The sequence below is a fragment of the Natrix helvetica genome (genome assembly GCF_964273705.1).
Source record: "Natrix helvetica genome assembly, chromosome: 1".
NCBI classification, from domain to species: Eukaryota; Metazoa; Chordata; class Lepidosauria; order Squamata; family Natricidae; genus Natrix; species Natrix helvetica.
Genome location: NC_138548.1, coordinates 257,630,434 through 257,655,626, shown reverse-complemented (window position 1 = coordinate 257,655,626; position 25,193 = coordinate 257,630,434). Strand labels below are relative to the sequence as shown.

Below are 25,193 nucleotides of genomic sequence, written 5' to 3'. Positions count from 1 at the left end.
TATTGCCAGTTGACATATTAGGTGAATAATCTGGCAGTCCTTCCATATATGACTTTTTTTTCCTGGTATTGGATTTGGGAGGTGGAGATATTGAGTCCTCAGTCTAGGATAAGTCATACTTTATAGTAATTTGTTTCCTTAATAAATACATTGTAATTGCCACACATAATTCTTTACCAATCTATTTCAACAGGGGTTTTGTGGAAGAAAAGCTTGGGAGCAAATACGTGGTAGGACGATCTCTGGATTTTGCAATATCCTATGAGGAGTCAGGACCTGCGACCCCCATGTTCTTTATTCTCTCACCTGGAGTGGATCCTTTGAAAGATGTAGAGAAACATGGTAAATACAGTACATCAGAAACCATATGACAACTACTGCATAGGAACTTGCTTCATCAAAAACAAACAAATAAAATCCCCTTTCTTTGTTGGTTCCAGGGAGAAACATATTTTAATTTAGCACACTGCCATAAAAGCCACCATCTTATACTTTATTTACACCTGCATTTTTTTGTCCCTTCCACTCAAACACCTGGGACAGTAGTCCCATTTTCACATCTCTCCGCTGACTGTTGAATTGTGTCTAGCAGCACTAAACAGAGCCTGCTGCAATCTCTGTTTTGATTGGGTTTGAGAAGACCAGTGATGGACTGCCTTTGGAGCATTGGACAAAAGGCAGATGCACACTTTCTGCTTGGCTTCCAGTCCTAGCTCACTGTAAACACATCAGCACCAGTATCTTCCAGTTTTGCTCCAAAACTTCTGTTTTCTGACCCAAGCTCTCTTAAGCCCTTCAAGTCAATAGCTCCTGTGGAGGCTGGTGCCTTTGGTTCGTGCTTGTACAAGCAAAGCGTGATCGGAGCTGCCGTTTTTCTATAAATCTAGGTGTGTGTGTGTGGAATGTTGGCTTTGTTGCTTTAAATGGATTGGTTGGCTGTGTTGTCACATCTTGATTGGTTGATTGAATTGGTTTGGTTAGGGTGATTGGTGAACATTGTGTTCTGTGTTGTTTTTGTTTTGGGTCCTGTGTTGGTTTTTGTGGCTGGGACTCATTTATTGACTAGGGCTAGTTTCCAGATGTCTGGTAGGCAGGAAGTATCATCACGTTTCTTCATGTTGTGGGGGTGTTTCTCTATTTCGATAGCTTCCATAATTAATTAATTATATATGTTTTCGTAGATTTTCACAGGTGTAGGTATGCTGGTTTTGTTGTATTCGGGTCTTTTCCCATGTAAGATTGAGATTGTCTTGGCAACGTTTCAGCGAGATCTCACTCGCCATCTTCAGGCTATTGTTAACAAACAACAGCCTGAAGATGGCGAGTGAGATCTTGCTGAAACGTTGCCAAGACAATCTCAATCTTACATGGGAAAAGACCCGAATACAACAAAACCAGCATATATATATATACCTATTTCCCTGGCTCAGCTGATAAGGAGGAGAGCCTGTGGCTTAGTGGCTAACACAGCTGCCTAATATGTAGTACAGCCCAGGTTTGAATCCCAGTAAGGGTATGGCTAGCTGATGAGAGCTAAATAGCTTGAAATAGATCTATACTAGTCTTCCTTTATTTATTTATCAGCACAAATACAACACAAACATAGCAAAGGCAACATTAAAAATAAAAATATGGTTTTCTGCCTGGATGGTCTTCTGTAATGAGCCGAAGGACAGAAAGGGGGAGTAGTGAGCTCCCTCCCATATTTGGGCACACCAGGGCTTGTAACACAAATACATACCTATTTCCCTGGCTCAGCTGATAAGGAGGAGAGCCTGTGGCTTAGTGGCTAACACATCTGCCTAATATGTAATACAGCCCAGGTTCAAATCCCAGTAAGGGTGTGTGTGTGTGTGTGTGTGTGTGTGTGTGTGTGTGTGCGTGCTTTTTTTCACCCCTTCCCTTCCTACCCCACTCAGCCCATCACCATCCCACATTATCTTACAAAGGAATTCAGGAGCAAACGAACTTCCCATTTCTTGTTCCTTTAATTACTATAGCATCAGAGCAACAATTGTACAGTAATCAGAGGAAAAAAGTAAAAAAAGGTCTGTGTAGTATAAAGGAGATACTGTGGAAATTGAGGTGTGAAGGCATCCATGTGCAAATATCTGGGAAAACAAAGGAAAGGCAAAGAGATTTGTGAGGATGGAACAGTCCTTAAAAACAGGCACTGTTAGGAAACACTACCTGGGAGTCATCTAAAGAGGCTTGCTTTCTTTGCATGGATGGGAGGACCAAGAAGCAAGGGGATAACCATTCAGGCCCCATTGCCAGCTCACAGCAATTTAGACTGCAATTACTGAAGTTGCCTTAAGAAACAGCCAGGAGCACCATGGGAGATAATCATTTTAGGATGTAGATCAATATTGTTCCCAAACACCATCTCAATCTATGAAGATATAAAGTACTATTTGCAGCCATGCACTTGGGGAAATTAAACAGCAGTTTTGTCCATGAGGTTTAGTCACAGGATTTTAGGCAGGAAGAGAAATGGGGGGAGGATTAACACCTACATACCTCTATTTGTTGTATACTTCAATCCCATGTAGGATCGGCCTGCACAGCTAATCAACGTAGTAGATCTGGTACAAAGCTAAATCTGTGGCTGCCAATCTACTGTGAGTTGCTGGCACTGTTTTTCTCTGGACTGAAACACTTACTTTTTCCTTTCAGGAAAGAAACTTGGCTACACATTTAACAACCGGAATTTCCATAATGTCTCACTGGGGCAAGGTCAAGAGATAGTAGCAGAACAAGCCCTCGACCTGGGAGCAGCAGAAGGACACTGGGTTATCTTGCAGGTCTGTGTTCTCTTTTGGCTTGGGAGAAGAGGTCTCTTGTCTGCCTTCAAGCCATCTGTTATCCAGAGAGGTGAAAGCAGGAGCAATCCGGAGTAGAACAAATCACTCTTTGACAAATCTCCCAGTCTTTCTGCTGCTTAGAACTCTGTAGAAATACCAGCCTGTGTGACCCTTATTTGGGTGGCTAAGAATAAATGGAGTTTGCAGACTTAAAAAAAAACATCTGGATGGCGCTGTCTTGGGAAAAGCTGCTGTTCATTTAGCTTTTACATCAGTACATTTAATTTGCATTCTTCATTCCAAAATGACAGGTGGGATTCCTACCCACCTACATACATTGCTGAATGTACAATTCACATTCTAATGGCTGATACGATTATGTATACTACTTTATTTTGTGTGTGTGTGTAGGAAAGGATATACCAACATGAATTTCAATTCTTCATCAAGAAAAGTTGAAATTAGTTGCGCATATTCTGCATATTTTTCATTTTTCTGGCATCTGCCAAGGAGAGAGAGAGAGCAGTGTGCAGTGTACCCTGAAGCTGTGCCCTCTGATCCCTGAAAATTCTTCTCCTGTCACCATTTATTGTTTTGGCATATCATCAGGCATGATTCGCTGCAATTTACTTTCATAATTTTAAGGTACAGAAATTAACTTCCAAGAAAATGTGCAACAAATGCTCAGCAAGTTGAATTCTCTGCCCAGGCTGAGCTGTGTTTAGAGACTGAACTATTGAGACTGTAGTCTCAAGGGAGAAGGGAAGAGGTTTTGAGGATAGCATTTCAGCTTCAAGAATGAGGATGGCAACTATCACTGAGCCACACAATTGCTTATATATTGGCTCTTTCTATATAATCATGCAAATGTGGCTCATTTAAATTGGGGGGGGGGTTGGATTGATGAGTGGGTGAGAATTTCATTGGTTTCATTAATTATTAAAGCCATGTCAACTATGTACATATTTTCATTAATCAGGCACTCACGTTTAAGGAAGTCCACCAATCCTGATGTACCTAATTTTTGCTGTTTTTGAAGAATTTAGTCAATGATACCCTTTACAAAGTATGTTTCTCTTCTAGCCCAGAGGATTGAGGGGATACAGTAAATGAGATGGAAATGTCCCTTCTACTGCAGTTCATGGTGGATTTTCATTCATATTATTATTCCATAATATTTTTTCTGCAGCAATATTTGTTCTGGTCTGTATTTCTGTGGTTTTCTTCAGCACCTTATGCAAAGGGCCTTAATAGCAAGCCGTTTCTCTCTGATGTTTTATGTGTGAAGAAATGGATGACATAGAATGGAATGGAATGGAATAGAATAGAATATGTTTGTCATTGGTCCTAAATGTTCTTTTCTTTCTTTAAATCCTGTTTCCTGTCTTAATTTGTGAAATACATCATAGTCAGAAAGCCAAAATTTTTGGGGAAAGAATATAAGCACTACTGTAGCTTTTCTTAACTTAACTGTAGTCTTTGCTTATTAATCAGAATGCCATTATCTTCCTTCCACAATGTGCTTAACAAAAATGCCTATGTTTTGTCCCATTTTCATACATTAATATGGAGACTGAATTGGGTTCATGTACTAAATTAAATCACAATGAACTGCTCAACCATAGCAGTGCACTGATCAAAGGACTTGGCAGAAATTTCCCTGTTGCATGTTAAGTAATTGGTTTACTTGTTAAGCATTAAGAAGTGGAAGGCTTGTTTGCATAAGAAACCAACCAAGCAACCGCCCCTTCCCCACTTAAGAAACAATTACCTTCAACCTTGAATTCTTTGCCAACCAAATTTGCATTCTAGAATTTCCAGACTGTGTTTAAATTGGGCACATAAAAAGGCATTTAGGTGGACATGATCATTTTTATGTCTTTGGCTTTTACCAGCCATCAGGGTAGAAATAGTACACCATGCTTCTGACTCTCTAAGGATTACTTTGCAGCCCTGAAGAGGTTTCAAGGTAACTTAGCATTCTTTTGCCAATGGAAACCTCTGTGCGTTATCATCCTAACATAAATAAACCTCACCATGTGCCTTCTGGCATGAATAAACTATATATTTTGCCCGCCACCAGAATAAAATGCACTTGGGCACTCTGCAGAGATGCTTTCTTTCCATTCAGAAAATACCTTGTATGATGTAATGGAAATATAAATAGGAAACAGAACACTTTTGGGAGAAATTTGCCTCTTAGGGGTGCTAGACCATTCATTCAGAGGTGGTATTCAGCAGGTTCTGACCAATTCTGGAGAACCAGTAGCAGAAATTTTGAGTAGTTCGGAAAACTGGTAAATACCACCTCTGAATGGCCCCACCCCCATCTATTCTCGGCCTCCCGAGTCCCAGTTGATTGGGAGGAAATGAGGATTTTGCAGTAACCTTCCCCTGGAGTGGGGAGAGAATGGAGATTTTACAATATCCTTCGCCTGCCATGCCCACCAAGCCACGGCCACAGAAGTGATAGTAAAAATTTTGAATCCCACCACTGCCTTCATTGCATTGGCAAATTTCTTCTTGTGTTTCAAATCATGAGACAAGGCTATTTCTTTATTTATGTGCATACCACACCTGGTTTGTATCAAGAGATTTGGGGGCCCTTTTTTTTGAAAAGCAAATTTTAGAATTGTTGAAATGCACAGAAAAATAAGGATTAATGCTCCCTTCTCAATTGATATCTGATACAGGTATATGGCATCTTAGAAAACAGTTTCCATATTCATTTATGGAGGCTTTTATTGAGGCTTTTACTTAATGCATTGTCTATTTGAGGTGGGAGGAAGGGGAACTGCCCAGTGGGGATGCTGTAACGTGGATCCTTTAGTACTGTAGTTTTCCCTTAGAATAATCAGTAAAATGAAAAATATACCGCTAAGACAGGGACATGCAATTATTTTTGGTTGGACCTGCAGTTTTAAAATTATTATTATTTTATTAGCTGAGCACTGACGAGAGTCTTTTTGACCTATTTTCCCGTATTTGAATGAGGATAGGGGGAACTGTACTTACAGCAGCGGTTTGGAAGCTTATCATACTTATTTTCCTTAACCCACCAGTGTAATTTGGAGGATTCTAAGAGGGGAGATTACACAAAAGAGGTTTCAAAGCTCATAGATTTGGTGTACCTCATCCCCTAAAACAGAGGTGTCCGACTTAAGGCCCGCGGGGCAGATCCAGCCTGTGGGGTGATTAGATCTGCCCATGGGGCCCCCTGGAATCAGCGAAGGAATGACCCGCAGTGTCTCTGCCAGCAAAAATGGAGCCCAGGAGGGCTGAATATAGCCGTCACAGCTGAAAACAGAGCAAGTAACATGAAGATGGGCATGCCCACCCTGGTCAAACACAACCCTGATGTGGCCCTCAGTGAAATCGAGTTTGACACTCCTGCCATAAAAGGTATATGACCATTCCTTTGACTTAAAGACACCCACCCCGAACCACACTGGCGTAACATTTATTGCTCAGAAGGTGTTGGGCTAATTCCATTCCCTGGCTCTAATGAAATGGTCAAAGAAGTGTCTGAGATTGTACCTACAATAATTTCCAATGATTTGTTGCCTGCTGAAGAGATAAAACATTAACCCTGGACCACCTAAGGAAAACTTAAAGTTTATTCAGGTGTCTATTAGGGAAAAGAGGGGTCAAAGTCATAGTAGTACAGGAGGACAAAAAAGGTTGGAAGGACATATTTATGCTACAGTTAGATTTAAGTTGGGAAAATCTCCCCAAAATAGAAGAGAGCTGGTGGATTAGACTTAATTTTTATATGGTCTGGCATCTTGTTTGTTGCAGTGATACATCAGAAGTGTTCAGAAAGATCACAGTAATGACAGGAGTCATTCTGATCATGATCCAATAATTGGCAACTAATATTGTGAGGTATATTGCCTCTGATGTGGTAGATAATCATTACTGATTGTTATTGATAACAAATAAACTATGAATTTTATTTTAAAGTTATGGTAGGAGTGGCTTTTAAAATCAGCATTTTTATAACTTATGTTGCCTATGTTGGGTATCCTACTAACATCATGATACACAATGCAGTCAGCTATTTTGGAAATGGAATTCCCTCAGAGGTACAAGAAAAACAATCTAGATGCAGGGGTGTCAAACTGGTAGCCTATGGGCTGGATGCACCACGCACAGGCCACGTCCATCCCAGCTCTGGGAAGGCAAAAAATATTGTGATACGTCATGTGACATCAACATGACACAATGAGTTTGACACCCGTGATCTAGAGTGTGCCAGGTTGGGGATGGTTGAGCTATAGAAGATGGAAAGGATTCAACAAATTTTCATTGCATCTCTACTGACAGGAGTAGGAGAAGATCAGTGATAAGATAAATTATTGGTTTCTATGCTACTATTTCTAAGAGTTACCTTAGCAACATCAGTGTCCTTTTTTAATACTAACGTTTACTAAAGGTTAAAAACAAGATTAAAAACTAATACAAACCAAGAAAAACATAAAAAATGAAAAAAGATTGAAAGGGAGAAAAGAAATAAAAAATATAGAAGAAAAAAGATGTGTAAGAAATGGCTTCCATCTTTATCAGGATGACTATAAACACTTTCATTAACATCATTTTCTCTAATATTTCAGTCAAATATCTCTTTTCCCCATATCTCATCTTTTATCTATAAACATATAAAAAGCCTCGCCATTCAATCTTAATCAGCAAAAGTCCAGTAAGAGTTACCAAAAATAAAATGTCTATTTTAATCTTAATCAAATGAATCAGTTTCATATTTCTTTCCAGTTTACAGAGTAACTTATCATTTTCTCTAAAAATACAACATTTCCTCCTCCATATAATAATGTGTATATCTTGTCATTTTAAAATCCATATCCAAAAACAAGTTGGTTCTCTGCTGTATCCACTCCTATCACCTCTTTTAAACTCATTTTTATGATAGTAAACACTCTTAAAAGAATTTTCTGAGTGTACTGTTGCCAAATATCCTCGAATTCTTCTAAAGTTAATATACTTTTCTCCATTCTATATTAGTGGATCTCTCTTTAAATTTTAATATTTAATTCTTTCTGGTTGCCTCTAGTGTGTAGCCCTCATCTTTTGTTTTTGTCTAATCATCAATATTTTCCTACAGGAATTTTTTTTACACCTTAATATATTTTTAATAGGATATTAAACAACCCACATGAAGGATTCTTACAATTAGTTTCAAAATCTTATTTCAAATCCATCTGATCCCTTAGACTTTTAAAAACTTTCTAAAATCAACATTCTAATCACCCTTTCGCTGGTTATTTCAGAATAACTTTTGATGTTCTTATGAAGCTTCTTTTACAAAGGACCCTAACCTGTTCTTCTAAAAGTTCTTAATATAAAACAACAAGAACTCAGAACCAGTTAACAAGCCATTCCTTAAAGTGATTAAGGGCATTAAGGCAAACCCAGTGTCTCTTTGAAGACCCTAAAGCACAGCTAACTCTTTTGGTTCCAAGAACTCTAAAACTTGACAGAGACTGCTGTTTTACAGTCTTATTGTAGGGGCTGTGTAGAGCACTATGGGTGATCTCAGCTCCTCCCCTTTATCTAGAGAGGGATTTTGATGCACTGACCTGTTTGACAGCAAATTGTTCTCCATGGTTGTCGGGTCCCCAAAAACCAAATCTGTGTCCACCATTGTTTCCATGGAAATCCATTGCACACCATTTTTTTTTCAAATAATGTTTTAAAACAAGTACCTACATATGTCTATTGTATGTGCATTTCCCTTTTCTGTCTCTGGACATTACCCTGGTAAGTTAGACAAGCAGCTTCTTTCCTTTCAATACTACTCACTGGGTACCTTTCTAACAGGAGCATGCTTGCATATGCTCCCTTTCTCCCACAGAGCCATGGTAATCTTCAAAAGGAGAAATATGTACATTATGTGAAATTTTCAACATCAAAAGTCGGGAATAGCTGGTGATCACACCTTTGCAAAAGAAGTAGTGTTTGGTTTTTTTTTAATTTAACATTTTTAAATGAACCATGGAATCACGAAAAACATACGAATGAAATTTAAGTTTTACAATTTCCAAAAACTGTTTGACTCATTGACTAATTCCTTACTGAGATGTAAGTACTCCGTATGAATTGAAGGCAGAAGGAGAATGGGATGGCAGAGGATGAGAAAAGCAATGACATGTTTGCAGGGGAATCCTGACAATTGGAACTTCAGAACCAGATCATACCTACCTCTGGAGAGGTTCATCATAACTTTGAATGGGTATAAAGCAACTAGTCATAAGTCAAGGACTATCTGTAAAATGTATCGATAGATAGAGGTGGTCAATGACATACAACCAGTTACTTAGTCACCATTGAATTTACAACCCCCAGAAGCTACTTAAGACCTGGAATCAAAGTTCCAACAGCTGTCCCTGTTCTGTGCTCACATAATTGCATTGTGAGCACTTGGCAACTGGCCTGCATTTAAAGCTGTTTGCAATGTTCCTGGTTAGGTGGCTGCAATTTATGCTGTTTTGCCAGAACCTTCTCCTTAATTCTGGTTTCTTGCAAAAAATAAATAAATCCCATAGCGAAAAAATGATTTTGCTTAACAACTATGCGTTTTCTTAAGGACCACTGCAAAAAAAAATTGTAAAATCAGATGGGGCCACGTGATGACTCATGTCACTGAGCGGCATGACTTTTATAACTGTAATTGTGGGCTCAATCACAATTGTAAGTCCTTTGACTTCTGAATCATTCATCCTTTGACTCTCTTTCTTACTGTGTTTTCTGCAAATAATCCAGAAAAAAAGGGAGTTCGTTATAAACAAGAGAAACTCCACCAAGTTCAGCAGCAAGAACGGGTGGGTTTTGCACCCTTTTGAAGTGCAACAGTAAAGTGGCTTTAGCAGACTGGTGAGAAATAACTCAGTGGTGTGTGGGTGTGTGCCTGTTGTTTTCTGAACACCAATAAGCTCCAAGAACTGTCTTGGGATACACAAAACTTGGCATCTGGACAATTTTAATCAGTCACATGTCACCCAGGCAGCTGAACCAAATAATCTTCCAGAAATGTAATACAACAGAAGAAAAACAGCCACCATGCCTCGTTCATTATGATGAAAGCTGCGTTCCCGAGATTGCCTGGGAGACACAGTAAAAAGCCTAAGTTCCTAAATTATGCTGTCTTAATCATGCTGTATACAAGTGCCTGTTGTGTTCTGTCAAGGTTTTTTTCCCCCTTAGAAATCTGAGGATTGTTTGCACTCTTCAGCTTGTGCCCACACTCTCATTTCTTGTCTTTTCCTTGCAATTTGGAACTCTAGGAGCTGTTTTGAACTATTAATTGAAACGAGAAAGATTTTGCTGACTGTCAGAGTGCACAGTTGCTGCTCATAAAGACATTCTGTTCTTCCAGTTCCACTTATCATTAATTGATCCAATGCACGCAGTCTTGGGTGCTGGCTTTCAGTTCAAAGCATATGAAATGTCTATGTATCCAGGCAGTGCATTTGTGGAGCAGCACTTGGTAGTGCTCTGGCTCCATATCCTGATCCTTTTCCAAGTCAGTTTTACTATGCTGATCCACTTAATGCTGTGTTTGATTCAATTCTGCTATGATATCCTTTAAGGCATTTAGGGTTCTAGGTTAAGTTCATGTTTCTAATTTTACTACATTCTTCTTTAACCTGTGGTCTGTTCTTCCTGAAATGTTCCAGAACTTCAGTTAAACCACTAATAACTTGGTTTATTTACAATAACTGAATATGCAGTATATATAAACCTTAACTCTGCTTTTCCCAGCAGAAATCTTATTTCTCACCAAGCTCTACCTTGTGTTGTTCTTCAGGACTTCCTTTCCAAATGAGGTATTGGTCCCTCCTTATGTTTATTGGTTGGAGAATATATTTCACTCTTTTTCTTGTCATTTGATTCACAAGCACATACAGTCTAACCCACATACACTTGCATAATATTAAATGACCAATTAATTTCAGAGGAAGAAAGGTACCCAATTTATTGGTAGTTTCTTCTTTGATTACCTCTACCAGGAGATACGGGGACCGGTTTGCTGGACCACCTGGCCTTCAGTTGCTGATGGTTAATGCCAGGTCTGTTTGTAGGAAGGCCACATCCATCCACAATTTGGTGGTGATGAATGGGCAGATTGGGCATGTATCCCTATGCAGAGGATGGAAGGAATGGCCTTGAGGGACATGTAGACCTGGCCTTTGCCTCTGAGTAGTAGTTTGGTGATCCAGATGTAGACGGTATTAACCACCTATCCTTTATTGTGGCAGAACACTTTCTGACCCAGATACAACTGTTGCCCTTTCCTCCACAAGGTCAGGTCCATTCAGAGAACCTGCCTCAGATGCCTCAATGGATTCACTTGGTTTCCAACATGCACTTAGAGAGTTTCCTGATAATCTTGAGGACCTCATTCACTGCTGACATGAGTCAGTATCTTGGCTCCTTGACAAAGTCACTTCTGAATGGCCTCTCCTTTTTTTGGCCAATCCCAGCTTGCCTTTGGTTCTCTGATGACATTGGGAGCTGAAGTGGCAGAAACATCACTGGAAGACAGACTTAATTTGACTATGTCTGGATATGTCCCCTAGTTCTGTGGTGATAAGACAACAGAAATGTAAGCCGTCCCCATCACTTTCCCTTTCAAATTAGAAAGTGAGTCTGTATCTTCCAGCATTGCAGCATACAGTAAATACTAGACTGGTTAGGGATGCTGTTTGGTTTGGATCGAGTGCCTTGTTCTACTCTCAGAACAACATTTTTTCCCATTGTGTGAATACTACCAATATTACCAATAAAAAGACCTGGTGAAGTTTGATTAATGGCTAAAAATGAGGATACCAGGCCCACCGGAAGAAAGAACAATAACTTTAGTTCTGCTAGTTACATTTCATTTCGATAAAAGGACGGACTTGTTCTCTGCTACGAGCGAATGGGAAAACTCCAATATAGTTTTTTCTCCTTGTCCTAGAATGGCTTCACTTTGACTCGCTACACTTGGTCTTACTGGGGTTTGGCATGCAGTTGGCTTTTGAAATAGCCTCATTCCCAAAAGGCCGTAACATTTTTTTTTAAAAAGGAACATTAGCTTCTATTAGCAATAGGATTGTGCTGTGTTGTATTCTTGAGTCTTTCAGATGTATCCCCAGAAGCTAAGCTTTAATTTGTACCTGAAAGCTACCAAACAATAGCCTTTTTTATTTTGGAAGTGAAAGGTTTTTAAAGTCCTTCCCATTTCTAAGATAAGAAATTCCCCACACTTTTCAGCTGTTCTTCCTCACACAAAGACCCTGATTATCTAAATTGATGGCTCTCTACTAGCTTAAAGCTATCACTCTGATCTGTGAATTGTGATAAATAATATGCCTTGCTGAAGATGTGTTCAGTTTCATATTTCTCTAGCGTTCCGCCATTGTTATGAGCGTTGCTTATTTATTGAAATCTGGGCTATGTCGGAAATTAGATTTTTCTGTGTGCTGGAAACAAGCAAGACATGTTTAGAAACTGTCTGCTTTTGTAAATCCTAACTCCTTGGATCTCTGCATCCGTATTTCTGGCTTTGAGATAGATGTCTGCTCTGGATTTCTCGATTTTGATAGAATAATTTAAGCCTTCCTTTCATTTCACTCCTAGATCAAAGTTTAAATGTTTGATAAAGGTTTCTTAATTCACGTAGATATATTACTTATTTATTTTAGCCAAAGAAATATATCTTTGCTTTTGCCTTCCATAATGGAGTTACCTATACAAAGAACCAGGAAAACATTTTTTTTTCTTTTATAGTGTCCATACTGGTGTCATGTTTACATTTTTCTCACATAACATCAAAAGGCAATACGCTGTAGGATGGATATCACAGTTGGTGGCAAGACTCAGTCTCAGCTTGCCATATAAAACTCACTGGGTGATTTGGGGCCAGTCAGTCTTTCTCAGCCTAATCTATGCTGGAATCAGAGGTGGGTTGCCGCTGGTTCAGCCCAGATCGGGCAAACTGATAGTATTGGCTGCGGGAGGCTCTGTCCACCCGCCTGGATGCTTCTGCACATGTGCAGAAGTATCGCGCGCACCCGGGAGCGTGCCCAAACCGTTAGTAAAATAATTGGCAACCCACCTCTGGCTGGAATGGTGGAAAACTGAAATGAGTCATTCTGAACAAAAGTACCAGCATTGCAAATATTTGAAGACCTCAGCTGAGCAGGATGTGAAATCTGATTTTCTGGTAACTAGCTTAGATTTCAAGGATGGATTATTTCATTGAAAATAATCAAGCAATTTTATTTCAGCTGTTTACTGGAAATTTGTTTTGTCTGGAGGAAATAATGTTATTTCAGTAACAGTACATTATTCTAACAAACAGAATACCATCATCACCCCTAAGAAAACAAACACTCAGAACTGTTTCCTTAATTGCTAGTTATTTGTCTTGATCATTTACATTTCAAAGTGTAGAAAATCCACATTGTATATGTGCAGCTAATTCCTGGGGAAGTGAATTATAGTGCTCAGAGCTATTAAGCAAGGTGGTTTTTTTTGGTGTGTGTGTGTGTGTGTGTGTGTGTGTGTGTGTGTGTGTGTGTGTACATCACAGTGCTTCTTATTTTCCGGAAGATATTGATGCAGCAGCTGCTTTAAGAGAAGGATTTAATAACCTTGCCTTTCTCTCCTAGAACATTCACCTGGTGGCCAAGTGGTTGAGTTCTCTGGAGAAGAAACTAGAGCAGCACAGTGAAGGTAGTCACCCTGATTTCCGGATCTTTATCAGTGCAGAACCTGCAGCTTCTCCTGAAAGCCATCTGATACCACAGGGTATCCTTGAGAATTCCATCAAAATCACAAATGAACCTCCAACTGGGATGCATGCCAACCTGCACAAGGCTCTGGACAACTTTAACCAGGTATCCCTCTATCCTTGCTCCCACCTCAGGGAGATTCTTGGTGCGCTGTTTCAGAGCCAGGCCAGGAAATGCTATGAAACTGGATTTAGATAACTCCATTCAGGCCTATTATAATGTGTCAAGGTATTAGCTCTTTGGGGTGAGGCAGCTCTCATAATTAGAACCTCATCTCAAGAATTGAATTGTGCATGTAATCTCAAAGTCCCTTCCAACACTGTTTGTCTAAACTAGCCAAGCGTTTCCTCTTGTACGTTGACTTGTATTGCTTTGAAGAAGGGAATGATTTTTCTGAACTCAAGGCTCTCAGCCAGACTAGTCTAGAATGTAGGATGTTTGAAGCATTGCCATTTGGGGGGGGGAGGGCTCTGCTTTTTAGCTTTCTAACAGCTCTTGTCATTACTCAATACTCTTCTGGAAAAGCACTAGATGTCTGAGTTGGCACGGCTGGCTGGGAATTAATGCTGTCATGCTTCTTTTGTTCCCATCTTCTATCATTTATAATTTATCATAAAATAGGAGGGGGAAGGAGTATTGGGTAGGTTTACCACCTTGAGATTTCTAAAAAATAAAAGTGAGATATGAAACTATCAATCAGTCAGTCAGTCAGACAGACAGACAGACAGACAGACAGACAGACAGACAGACAGACAAACATTCTATATTCCAGAAAGAGAGGTAAGATGGAGTATTTATTTTCTTGCTTCTGAAAATCAGGTAGTATCTCAAAATGGCTGATTTCTTTTACAAAACATTTCATAGCCTACAATACTGCTATGACAGTATCTCTGTACCTCTTTTAACTGATTTGAGCTTCTAGTTCAATCAGTACAAGATGCATTCACATAGAGATGCTGAAACATGATTGGAGCAGCCCAGAGCTAGTTATATGATTAGTGGCTATATTGAGTGTTCTAAATAAATAAATAATTAAACAAACAAACAGGTCTAGAAAGAGTTTATTGCCACATTCCTTTTAAACAGAAATGGTAGGTTTTGCATTGCATAAGCATTCTGTTGTTCTTTCAAGTTTGCAAGTAGAGAAATGTGTGAGGATAAATAAGCACAGGGTATATTTGTCCTAATATTATGACTCAGGCCTTTGTCTCACTTTTCATCCAGGACGCTAAGCACATTTGTGGGGAAAAATTATTCCCAAGGCTTGTAAGCACTATTTCCAACTTACATGGGAAACAATATTGAGTGTTGGCTAACCATCCAACAGCTCTTTGATTTTCAGTTAATCTGTCAAAAACAATCAAGAGTGCTCTTGAACATCGTTATGGCAGACATTTAATCAATTTATAATGTTCATTGATCCCAACTCCAATCCATGGAGATTCTTTTCCCATGATTTTATTTAGAGCAAAAAGTTATCTAAACAATTGAAACAGAACAAGCCCTTTTTGTTGCACATTTGTCAGTCACAATACTCCTGCAATTATCCATCTAGTCTCCAAACCACACTATAAGCAGACTATAAGAAGAGCCATCACCTAATAGAGATTCCTATGCAGCATAAAAGATCAGGCTGTATGAGAGAGCATTTAAACAGCTACAAGTATTCAGATGACTTTTTAAAAACCAGATAAAAGCATTGTGACAACCATAAAGTGACATTTTATTTGTTCAGAGAAAAAAAAATCTTTAAGTAATCTATTTATTAATAAGTAATGAAAAAATGTTAGCATGAAAGCGACCAAAATGAATTATCAATGGAAAATAAATTGAGTAAGTCTGGAAGTCAACGTGGCATTCTCACAACTTCTCAGATCCATTCAAGTAATGAAGATGAGTGGAGATTTTCATACTCCCAGATACTGTTATCCAATTTTTATGTGGATCAGGGTGTCATTCTTTTTCTTCATTTCATTTGGCTCCTACCTAAAGACTTAGATCAGGGGTGTCCAAACTTGGGAACTTTAAGACTTGTGGCTGCGGAATTGTGGGAGTTGAAGTCCACAAGTCTTAAAGTTCCCAAGTTTGGACACCCCTGACTTAGATCATGGTTGTCCAATCTTTTGGCTGGTCTGCATTGACTGAAGTGGAATTGTCTTTGACACCATATGAAATATATAATATAGTTAATGTATATAAATAACAAACTTCCTTTATTTTTAAATATTTTTTTATTATGATCTTGTGGGGGCTTATTACTAACTATCCAGGGCTGCGAGTTGAACACACCTGACTTAGTTGGTACTTATTATGGAAACCAACTTTTCTTTTCCTGCAGGACACGCTGGAGATGTGTACCCGTGAGAATGAGTTCAAGAGCATCCTTTTTGCCCTCTGTTATTTCCATGCTGTGGTAGCAGAAAGGCGCAAATTTGGCCCTCAGGGCTGGAATCGTTCATACCCATTTAACATTGGGGACCTCACCATTTCTGTCAATGTTCTATACAATTACCTGGAAGCCACTTCTAAGGTGAACTGAATCATGTACTAGAATGATGTGCAGCAATTTCTAATAGATGATCACTAGAGGGTGGTTTTTTTTGAGGGGTTGGGGCAGCATTCTCTATCAATGTGCCATCTTTCCCTCCTTTTTTTGTGACTTCAGAAAAGAATATGCTTTTCATCTAATCATCCTATTTCTGTGAATCTTCCTAACTAGCCTGGCAGGCTCGTACTAGGACATTTCTCTGAAAAATATTTGATTGAGTGCCTAGATAAATGTGTTTCAGTCTAAGGAACGGGGAAAGACTTGTTTTCCTGTTATCGTAGAGATAGCAGGCAGACTGGGTACGCTCTGTCCATTAACCAATTGGACTGAGTCTACAATTATGATGTCATCGGGCCCTTGTGGCTCCTCCCCAGTTTCAGACTCAGTCCAACCTGGACTGGCTGTGAGAATTGATCTCTCCTCCAAATTATTTAATTATATCTTTAATTGGTGAATTTTTCCAAAAAAATTTGTTGTTCCTTTAAATTGGTTCCTTAAATAATCCTTTATTCTACAAATTGGAGGGAAATTCAAAACTGATCTCTGGCTGCTTCTCCTCAGCCGTCTGACTGCCTGCAGCCACGAGTTTGCTCAGGAAGCCTGCCTTGCAATCAGATCAGCCAGCTCACGAGCTACAGCTCCACGGCTGTTTTCCCTGTGGTGCTCCTTGATTCTGGGCACTCGGAGGGATGCGCGACTGGCCGTTTCGCGTGCAGCGATTCCAGGCGAGTCCATTGGCCATTCTGCAAATCGCCTGGCCACACTTAGTATCAGCAGCCATTTTTTGGGTCGGAAAAGCCCGCGAAGATAGCAGTGGCCATTTTGAGGCCTGGAAAAGCCTCAGAGAAAAAAGTCGCCCATTTTGGATGCTTTAAAAAAGGTGCGAACTCTACAGCAGCCGTTTGGAGTGCCCAGCAATGAGGGATCACCCCAGATGGACCGGATCATGAGCACCTGGCCAGCAAATGGGTGAGACTGTTGCCTATCTTATTGGGCTGTTGATTTATGTTTGGGGAAATGGCTGATCCAGCTATGGATACGAATGCAGGATTAGAGGAGGGCCATCAGGGGCAAAGAGCAGCAGGAAGAGGCAAGCCAAAGAGGCCCCTTCCTCAGGAGTAAACCCCAAGGTCTTTAAAGCGACTACCAGGGCAGAAGAGCGCAGGCAGAAGTCCCTTGAGAAAGAATTTCAGAGGTCCCAAAAACAACATATTCTAACTGCCCCCCCCAGGATGGGGGGTACACATGCAGGACCTAGTGGCTCAGGGTCAGTGGTCCCTTGAAGAGAGCCAAAACAGCATAAATTGGCTAGAATTGCAGGTGGTTCGCCTCACCCTCAGACACTTCCACCACAGAGTTCAGGCCCGTCACATATTAGTCCTCACGGACAATACCATGACCAAGGCACACATAAACAGACAGGGGGGAACTCGTTCCTGGTCCCTGATGCAGGAATCCAACCAGTTATGCCAGTGGGCGGAATCTCACCTGTCATCTCTCAGGGCAGAACACATCTCAGGGGTCTCCAACATCCAAGCAGACAGTCTGGGCTGGACATCGATAGATCAGGCGGAGTGAACCATCCATCTGAGCCTCTTCCATCGACTGACACTACGGTTCGGACTCCCAGTCCTAGGCCTGTTCGCAATGGCAGACAACAACCAGGTACCCAGGTATTACTCGAGGTTCATGGACCCCGATGGCAGAAGGAGTAGATGCTCTCAGATGTCAGTGGCCCAGGAGTCTCCTGTACGCATTTCCTCCCCTTCCCCTCATTCAGAGGGCAATTCAAAAAATGCTGGAGCAGGAGGCAGAACTGTTGCTGCTAGCGCCGAATTGGCCACACCGGCCTTAGTATACCGACCTAGTGACTCTGTCAATCTCCACTCCATGGCACATCTCTCTGTCTCTCCTGTCTCTACACCAAGAGTCAGTTTGTCATCCCGACCCCCAATGGCTGCAGTTAACCACATGGCGATTGAACGGCAAGCCTTAACAGCCGATAACATCTCCCTCGATGTTATTGCTACCATTCAGGCATCACGCAGAAGCTCTACTAACCACATTTATGATGCCACGTGGGGGACTTAGAGTGGGGGACTTAGAGCATCCATTTCGCAGATATTGGACTTCCTGCAGAGGGGGCTTAATCAGGGACTTACCCCTAACACGCTGTGCCGACAGGTGGCCACTCTGGCCTCTGTTCTGGATGGCCTGGCATCCGAACATCTGCCTTCTCACCCCTTGATCTGGAGCTTTTTCGTGGACCATCCAACCTGCGTACCCCTGCCATACATAGATATCTGACTTGGGACTTGCCTCGTGTCCTAGAGGCTTTGACTTCCGCGCCCTTTGAACCTATGAGATCTACTTCTTTGAAACTGTTGTCCTTTAAAACGCTGGTTTTGGTGGCTGTAACCTCAGCCAGATGTATTTCTGATTTGGCTGCTCTTTCAGTCAGGCATGACTTGTGCGTGTTCCATCCAGACCGAGTTGTCTTAAGACTGGACCCGACATTCATACCGAAGGTCAATAGCTGTTTCCACCGAGGTCAGGAGTTGACCTTACCTGATTTCTGTCTGTCTCCCCGTCACAAGAGGGAGCGCAAGTGGTACACTCTTGACGTACATCGTGCCCTCAAGATCTACATTGACCGCACCTCGCTCCGCCACTCGGAAGCTCTCTTCATCTCCTTTCGCCAGGCCTCCTTGGGTACCAAGGCTTCATTGTCTAGTCTCGGGTGCTGGATAAGAGCCTGAATTAAATTGTCTTATGAACTTCAATCCATACAGGTCCCTGCAAACATTACAGCTGTGACATCTGCGGCTTGGAAGAAGTTTGCTGGGCGGCCACCTTGGTGTCTCCACAGTCTTCATATGTCATTACAAGTTGGACAAGTATGCGTCGGCTAACATGGCTTTTGGGTGCAGGGTGCTACAACAAGTGCTTGTGCCCTAACGGACCTTTTTTACAATTTCCCACCCTATGGACAGCCCAGTCTTTGGTACATCCCAGTCTGGCTGCTATCTCTACGATAACAGGAAAATGGGCATTGGTTCTTACTGGATACGCTCATTTTCTGGTAGAGTAGAGACAGCAGCCAGCCCCGCCCTGGTATGGGTCACGCGAGGGAATTCCTTGTGCGGAGGAAAGAGATCCAGTGACTATGGACTTTCACTTTTTGCTCACAATTCTCACTTGAGTATACAGTTTTCCTTCATCTGAAACTGGGGAGGAGCCACAAGGGCCCAATGACATCATAAGTGTAGACTCAGTCCGATTGGTTAATGGATAGAGCATACCCAGTCTGGCTGCTGTCTCTACTCTACCAGCAAATGAGCGTATCAGGTAAGAACCAACGCCCATTTTCAGCAACACTCCTACTATTTTTCAGTTCTACACACACATACATTTATACACACATACAAAGTCTGTTCCACAGTCTGGGGCATCTCTAAATGCAATCTCTCTGGTGTTGCCTGGAATTGCCTAACTGTTATATTATACCCAGTTTCCTCCAAAAACAAACTCCCGCTTTAAGATTTCCAAAGGCTGTGTAGAAAGAATTGCCTGCTGCTACACTGTAAGGAACTGTCCCAACTAACTTTCCTTCTTGGCATTTAGGTTCCCTACGATGACCTCCGGTACCTCTTTGGAGAGATCATGTACGGGGGTCACATTACAGATGATTGGGATAGGCGTCTCTGTAAATCCTACTTAGAAGAATTTATCAAGCCTGAATTGCTGGAAGAAGAGTTTTTATTGGCTCCTGGATTTCCCCTCCCACGAAACATGGACTACAATGGTTATCATCAGGTAGTCTTGCATTTTACTCAGCCTGCTCTGATCTATGTTGGAGTTCATAGCCATACAAGGAAGCAATTTAGGGATTCAGAGCTTTAAGCAAGATCTGCTGTTTTGGTCTCCATAATGCTATCCGATTGTAAAATGACAGTTAGCCGTGTCCTTGTCCAGTTCGTACAAGGATAGAGGGGAAAAAAAGCATTTGTGGTGGTGTTTCTCTAGCCTTAGGAGGGCTATTGAAAGTTTTTATCTGTTAACTCAAAAATAGTTTTGAATTGCAATCCAGGCTATCAGGTTTCTCTAGATGTTTTGGGCACAGCTCTCATTGATCTTTGCTATTGACCATGCTGGCTGGAACTAAGGGGATTTGGGTCAAAATGTCTGGAAGATGCTAACGTCTCTGTCTTTGTAACTGTACTATACTATATGTAGCCATGTTTAGGAATTTCCTAGCGTCTTTATCCTCACTATTATTATTTTAGAATATTTTTGAAAATTTTACACATTCAGTTATCAAAACTGTATTCTAATTAGGACTGAGACAGATGCGTACCAAAATATACTGGAAAATGTATTAGGTTGAAAATGCCTAATTATTAATTATAATTAATTACAATTTTAATTTGGACAGGGCTCATCTGCTTACAAATACAGCATCGTGATGATTTAGTTTAACTTAGAGGTTCAATAAAACTGCAGATGACTGATGGCATTACATGCCACTCAGAGTCACTTAACTATGAGATTGGCAGATATATAAATATGATGAATGAATGAATGAATGAATGATGAATGAATGAATGAATGAATGAATGAATGAATGAATGAATATGTGGTACTTGTCATTTGCTGAGTGTACATATCATTTTCCTGCCTAGTATATAGATGATGCCCTACCTCCTGAATCTCCATATCTATACGGCCTTCACCCCAATGCAGAAATTGGCTTCTTAACTCAAACATCAGAGAAGCTTTTCCGTACTGTTTTGGAGCTACAACCTCGGGACACTAATCTTGGAGAAGGTGTAGGAACCACTCGGGAAGAGAAGGTGAGTGAGGAGGACATACTTGTCTCCTTTCCATCATCATCATTGTCATTTAATGATCCCATAATCCTTTGCAGGGTGGAGTCTGGGCAACTGAATTGAGCTGAGTGTTTAATGGCTGGATGCCCTTCCTGTCGCCAATGAATTATATTCAGCAGATATAATCTCAACATGCCCAGAGAGAGGAATATCTGCCTCTACCTAGGATCAAACTCACAGCCTCCTGATTGTGAGGCAAGAGCTCCACCTCTAGTCCACCACACTTCACTTGTTTCCTTTCCATGTAGATGATTTTATTTTATTTCATTTCAACCCCAAGAGGTTCAGGTCATGAGATGCTCACACAGGGAGTTCACTATTAGCCAGATAGTCACAATACTGGGAAGCCATCATGGGTTCCAGGGAAGATCCTGGAGTTTTACATGCTCTATCAGGCTGCCATCCCCTTAACAGACATAATACACAGCTATGCTTTATGACCTTAGCTGATTTGTTATTCTAAATAGCAGAGGAATCTCTTAAAGAAAATGAGTGCAATTTGTTGCATGTATGTACATGCAACAAATTGTGCTTATTTATAGAGATGGAAGAAGCAGATCTTCCTTTCATGCCTGCTGCTGCAATGTACAGGAAAAGAATGGAAATTTGATGTGGGAAAGTATAGAGCCTTGCTACTTTGCAAAAAAAAAAAAAGAAGCCCAGCAAGTTACAGGACTTCCTTAGACCACTTGGCAATAATGGAGAACTAGGACACTGCTAGGAACATTGGCTAGGCAAGATGGGCAGGTCATCCTCAACTTGCAACCATTCATTTAGTAACTGTTCAAAGTTAACAACAGCACTGGAAAAAGTGACTTACAATTGGTCCTTGCACTTACCGCCATCACAGCATCCCCAAGGTCATGTGATCAAAATTCAGATGCTGCGCAACCAGTGTTTAGTTTAGTTCACTTTATTGTCATTGCACCTCGTACAACGAAATTAAATGCCATCTTCAGTGCAACAATGGTTATAGTGTTCCGAGACTACTAAGAGAATGTGACAACTACACATATTCAACTCCAAATAAAAGCTATGTAATCAGATTAGTTAGGTCAGTTGTTTATAATTTGTTAATTAAAAAGATCTTGGATGTTTATTGCACAGTTCAGAGTTACCAACAGAGGGAATGTTGGGATAGTTGTAATCTGGATATCTTGTTGAATATTGTCTGGTAGGATGCTTTTCTCATGGAATGTGGGGAATACGTACAAACTCACTTCATTGGGAAGACTGATTGTTGCTTTGATCAGTCAAGTAAAATAAAACTATCAATAATTCTTAGTTACTCTATATTTCTTCCATTATCAGGCATTTATTTTTCAATATTCATTCTTTTTTTTTTTTAAACATAGTTTTATTGTTTTTTTTTAAGATTTACAGGGGAAAAGGTAGTGGAAAAAGTATACAAATTTTGGCAGTTGCAAAGTGTGGTAGGCGCCCCTCCCTCCAAACTCATAGTATACATCTGGGTAAATGTCATTAATACATGATCATATATAGTCAGCATATTAATTCCATTGGTACTTTCAGTCAGTTTAATACATAGTAGTATATAGTCCACATGTTAATTCCATTAGTACTTTCGATCAGTTTGTGTCAAAAAGATTTTCTTATTCATTTTTGTGATCTGAGCTTTCTTGGTATTGCCCCATCTCCCCCCGCCGACAGAGCTCCGGCCCCTCCCGTGTCCTGCATATCTGTTGTAGGATCTTCTATTTTTTCTACGTGTGTTTTGTTTTTTTCCATAAAGGCCTGTGCCTCTATGGGTGTGTTGATTCTAATTCTTGTCTCCTCCCAGAATATTAACATACCTTCAGGCATCAACCATCTGAACCACACCCCTTTCTGGTATAATTTATTCGCTAATTGCAAATAATTTTTTCTTTTTTCCCTCACTTTCTTGGGGATCTGCTTCAGAATGGTTATTTCCCTATCATGGTATGTCAAGGCTTGCCCCCTTTGTGCACCCAGAATTTCGTCTCTTGTGGTTTTTCTAAGGAATTTAATATGTACCTCCCTGGGTACGTTGTGTGTTCTAGCATAGGCTGAGTTCACTCTATAAACCAGATCTATCTCCCATTCCATCTGTTGTTTTTCTTTATGAATATATTCAGCCAAAATATTTGTCATGATGTCCCTTATGTTTTCATCGTCTGTTTCCATCACGTTTTGAAATCTAAGATAAAAGGACATTCTCTCAAATTCTATTTTCATTTATTGGGTATCAAGTTCTTTGTTTCCCTTTTGCACCGCCTCCACCCCCTCCCTCATCTCAGCCGCCCCGCCCTCCAAAAAGTCCAATCTCTGTGAGTTCTTATAAATTTGGGCCTGATTCTCTTTAATTTCTTGTTTCATCTCCTTTAGTTGTTTCTTGATTTCCTCTTGTCCCTGTAATAGTTGCTGAAGCATTTGTTGCAAATCCATCTCTGTACTTTTAGGTTGCATCAGGTCTGTTATGTTTGATTGTGCAGCAGGGCTGGAAGTTGCTGATGTCGGGACAGAGGTAGCAAAGCCAGGCTTTCCAGGAGGTGGTCTTTTAGGAGGCATTGTTTATAGAATAAAGAGTTCAGTCAGTGTAGAGAATGGACAGTTAGAGCGGCAGAGCAGCCAGATGAGTCCAGGAGGCAGAAGGTCCAGGCAGAAGAGAGTTTCTCTAATCACCCTGGCAGTAGAGCAAAGTTTTTCACTCCAGGGAGTTCAAAGAATAGCAGTCCACAAGAGATTTATCTGAGTAGCACGGAGACAAAGACCGGAAGCCTGAATTTTTAAAGGTGGAATCAGGTTTCACAGTTCATGAAGACAATGGAAGTGTGCCATCTTGCCCTGCCAGCTTCGGGTCTAGGGGCATAACAAAGTTTCCAAAGTTCCCAAAGTTTTCAGATCATCAGTACATTAAGGGGTTAAGTTCAAAGAAAGTCACTTTAAGCAAGGGTGTGGCATCATTGGTTGGCTCTCCCCCCTCCTCCTTCCCCTGGGGCTGAGAGCAAAATTGTTCCAAGCCGCCTGTCCGAGGGGGGGGGGAAATCCCCCTCCCTCCAGCCGCGCCTCTCAAGCTAGCCGAAAGAAAAGGTTTTAAACTGCTGGGAAGGGTAAAGGGAGTGGAGGGGGGTTTGCGCCTCACCACACCGCAGCTGCTTCCTTCTGCTTGCTCATTCTCTGCACAGCCTTTCAGCGAGACGCCCACGCATCCTCCGATCTGCTCCCTGGTGCCTTGGGCGATGCGGGGGACTTCCCGCCGGCCGCCGCTGATCCAGGGATCCCCCGCGGTGCCACCCCTCCGGCAGGATGCCTCTACGGGGCGTCCTGTGCCCCCCAAGAAGTGGGGAAGCACACCGGGGAGCCGGAGCGAGCAATCACTTGCTCGTCGCTGGTAGCCGCCGGAACCGGAAGTCTTCAATATTCATTCTTGTTAACACAAACACGAGGGTTTTGTTACATCCTATTTCTTTTTTTTCCCCATCAAGTTTTTTATTTTATATTATTTATACATATCAATGCGTGAATGGTGTGATACCTGGGTATCATACATTTCAATACAAATAGGCATAATATTATTACTCATAGTTATTACATTTCATTTTCATTATTTCATATTGTTTACACATACCTTTTACTACCACCCTTCAGTTTCTAAACCTCCCTCTTGTTCTTTCGTATATCTTAATATCTTAAAATTTTATATATATATAAAACATAAATAAATATGACGATACCTCCCACCTAGGAAACCAGCCCTAGTCAACAAATGAGCCCCACCCACCACCCAGGCCGTTACAACATGAAACAACAATAGACACACAGCCAGCACCAATCAGTACCAATCTACTAATCATGATACAACTATACAACCAATCATTCCACTTACTGAAACAAAGCCAGCACTCCACATGCCCCCACCAAGATTTATAGAAAGACGGCAGCTCTGATCACACTTTAAGCCCAAATCCCAGCCTGAAGATGGCGAGTGAGACCTCGTTGAAATGTTGCCAAGACAATCTCAATCTTACACAGGAAAAGACCTGAACACAACAAAACCAGCATACCTACACCCGTGAAAATCTACGAAAACATACACATGTGTGTGTGTGTGTGTGTATGTGTATGTATGTGTGTGTGTATATATATATATTTCAAAATTCCTTTTTTTGCCCTTCCT

At 41.0% G+C, this 25,193-nt stretch overlaps 1 protein-coding gene across 1 annotated transcript in view; it reads left to right on the top strand.

The window, feature by feature from the left end:
- The window catches only part of DNAH9 (dynein axonemal heavy chain 9), a gene marked incomplete at its 5' end in the record, with an annotated part of 234,306 nt that overhangs the window by 191,443 nt on the left and 17,670 nt on the right, over positions 1 to 25,193 (top strand). The window contains 6 exons of the mRNA XM_081938079.1: positions 194 to 342; positions 2,677 to 2,804; positions 13,475 to 13,702; positions 15,936 to 16,127; positions 19,770 to 19,961; positions 20,828 to 20,998. Of these exons, the coding sequence (XP_081794205.1) occupies positions 194 to 342; positions 2,677 to 2,804; positions 13,475 to 13,702; positions 15,936 to 16,127; positions 19,770 to 19,961; positions 20,828 to 20,998 (1,060 nt within the window). The remainder of the gene's footprint in view (positions 1 to 193; positions 343 to 2,676; positions 2,805 to 13,474; positions 13,703 to 15,935; positions 16,128 to 19,769; positions 19,962 to 20,827; positions 20,999 to 25,193) is intronic.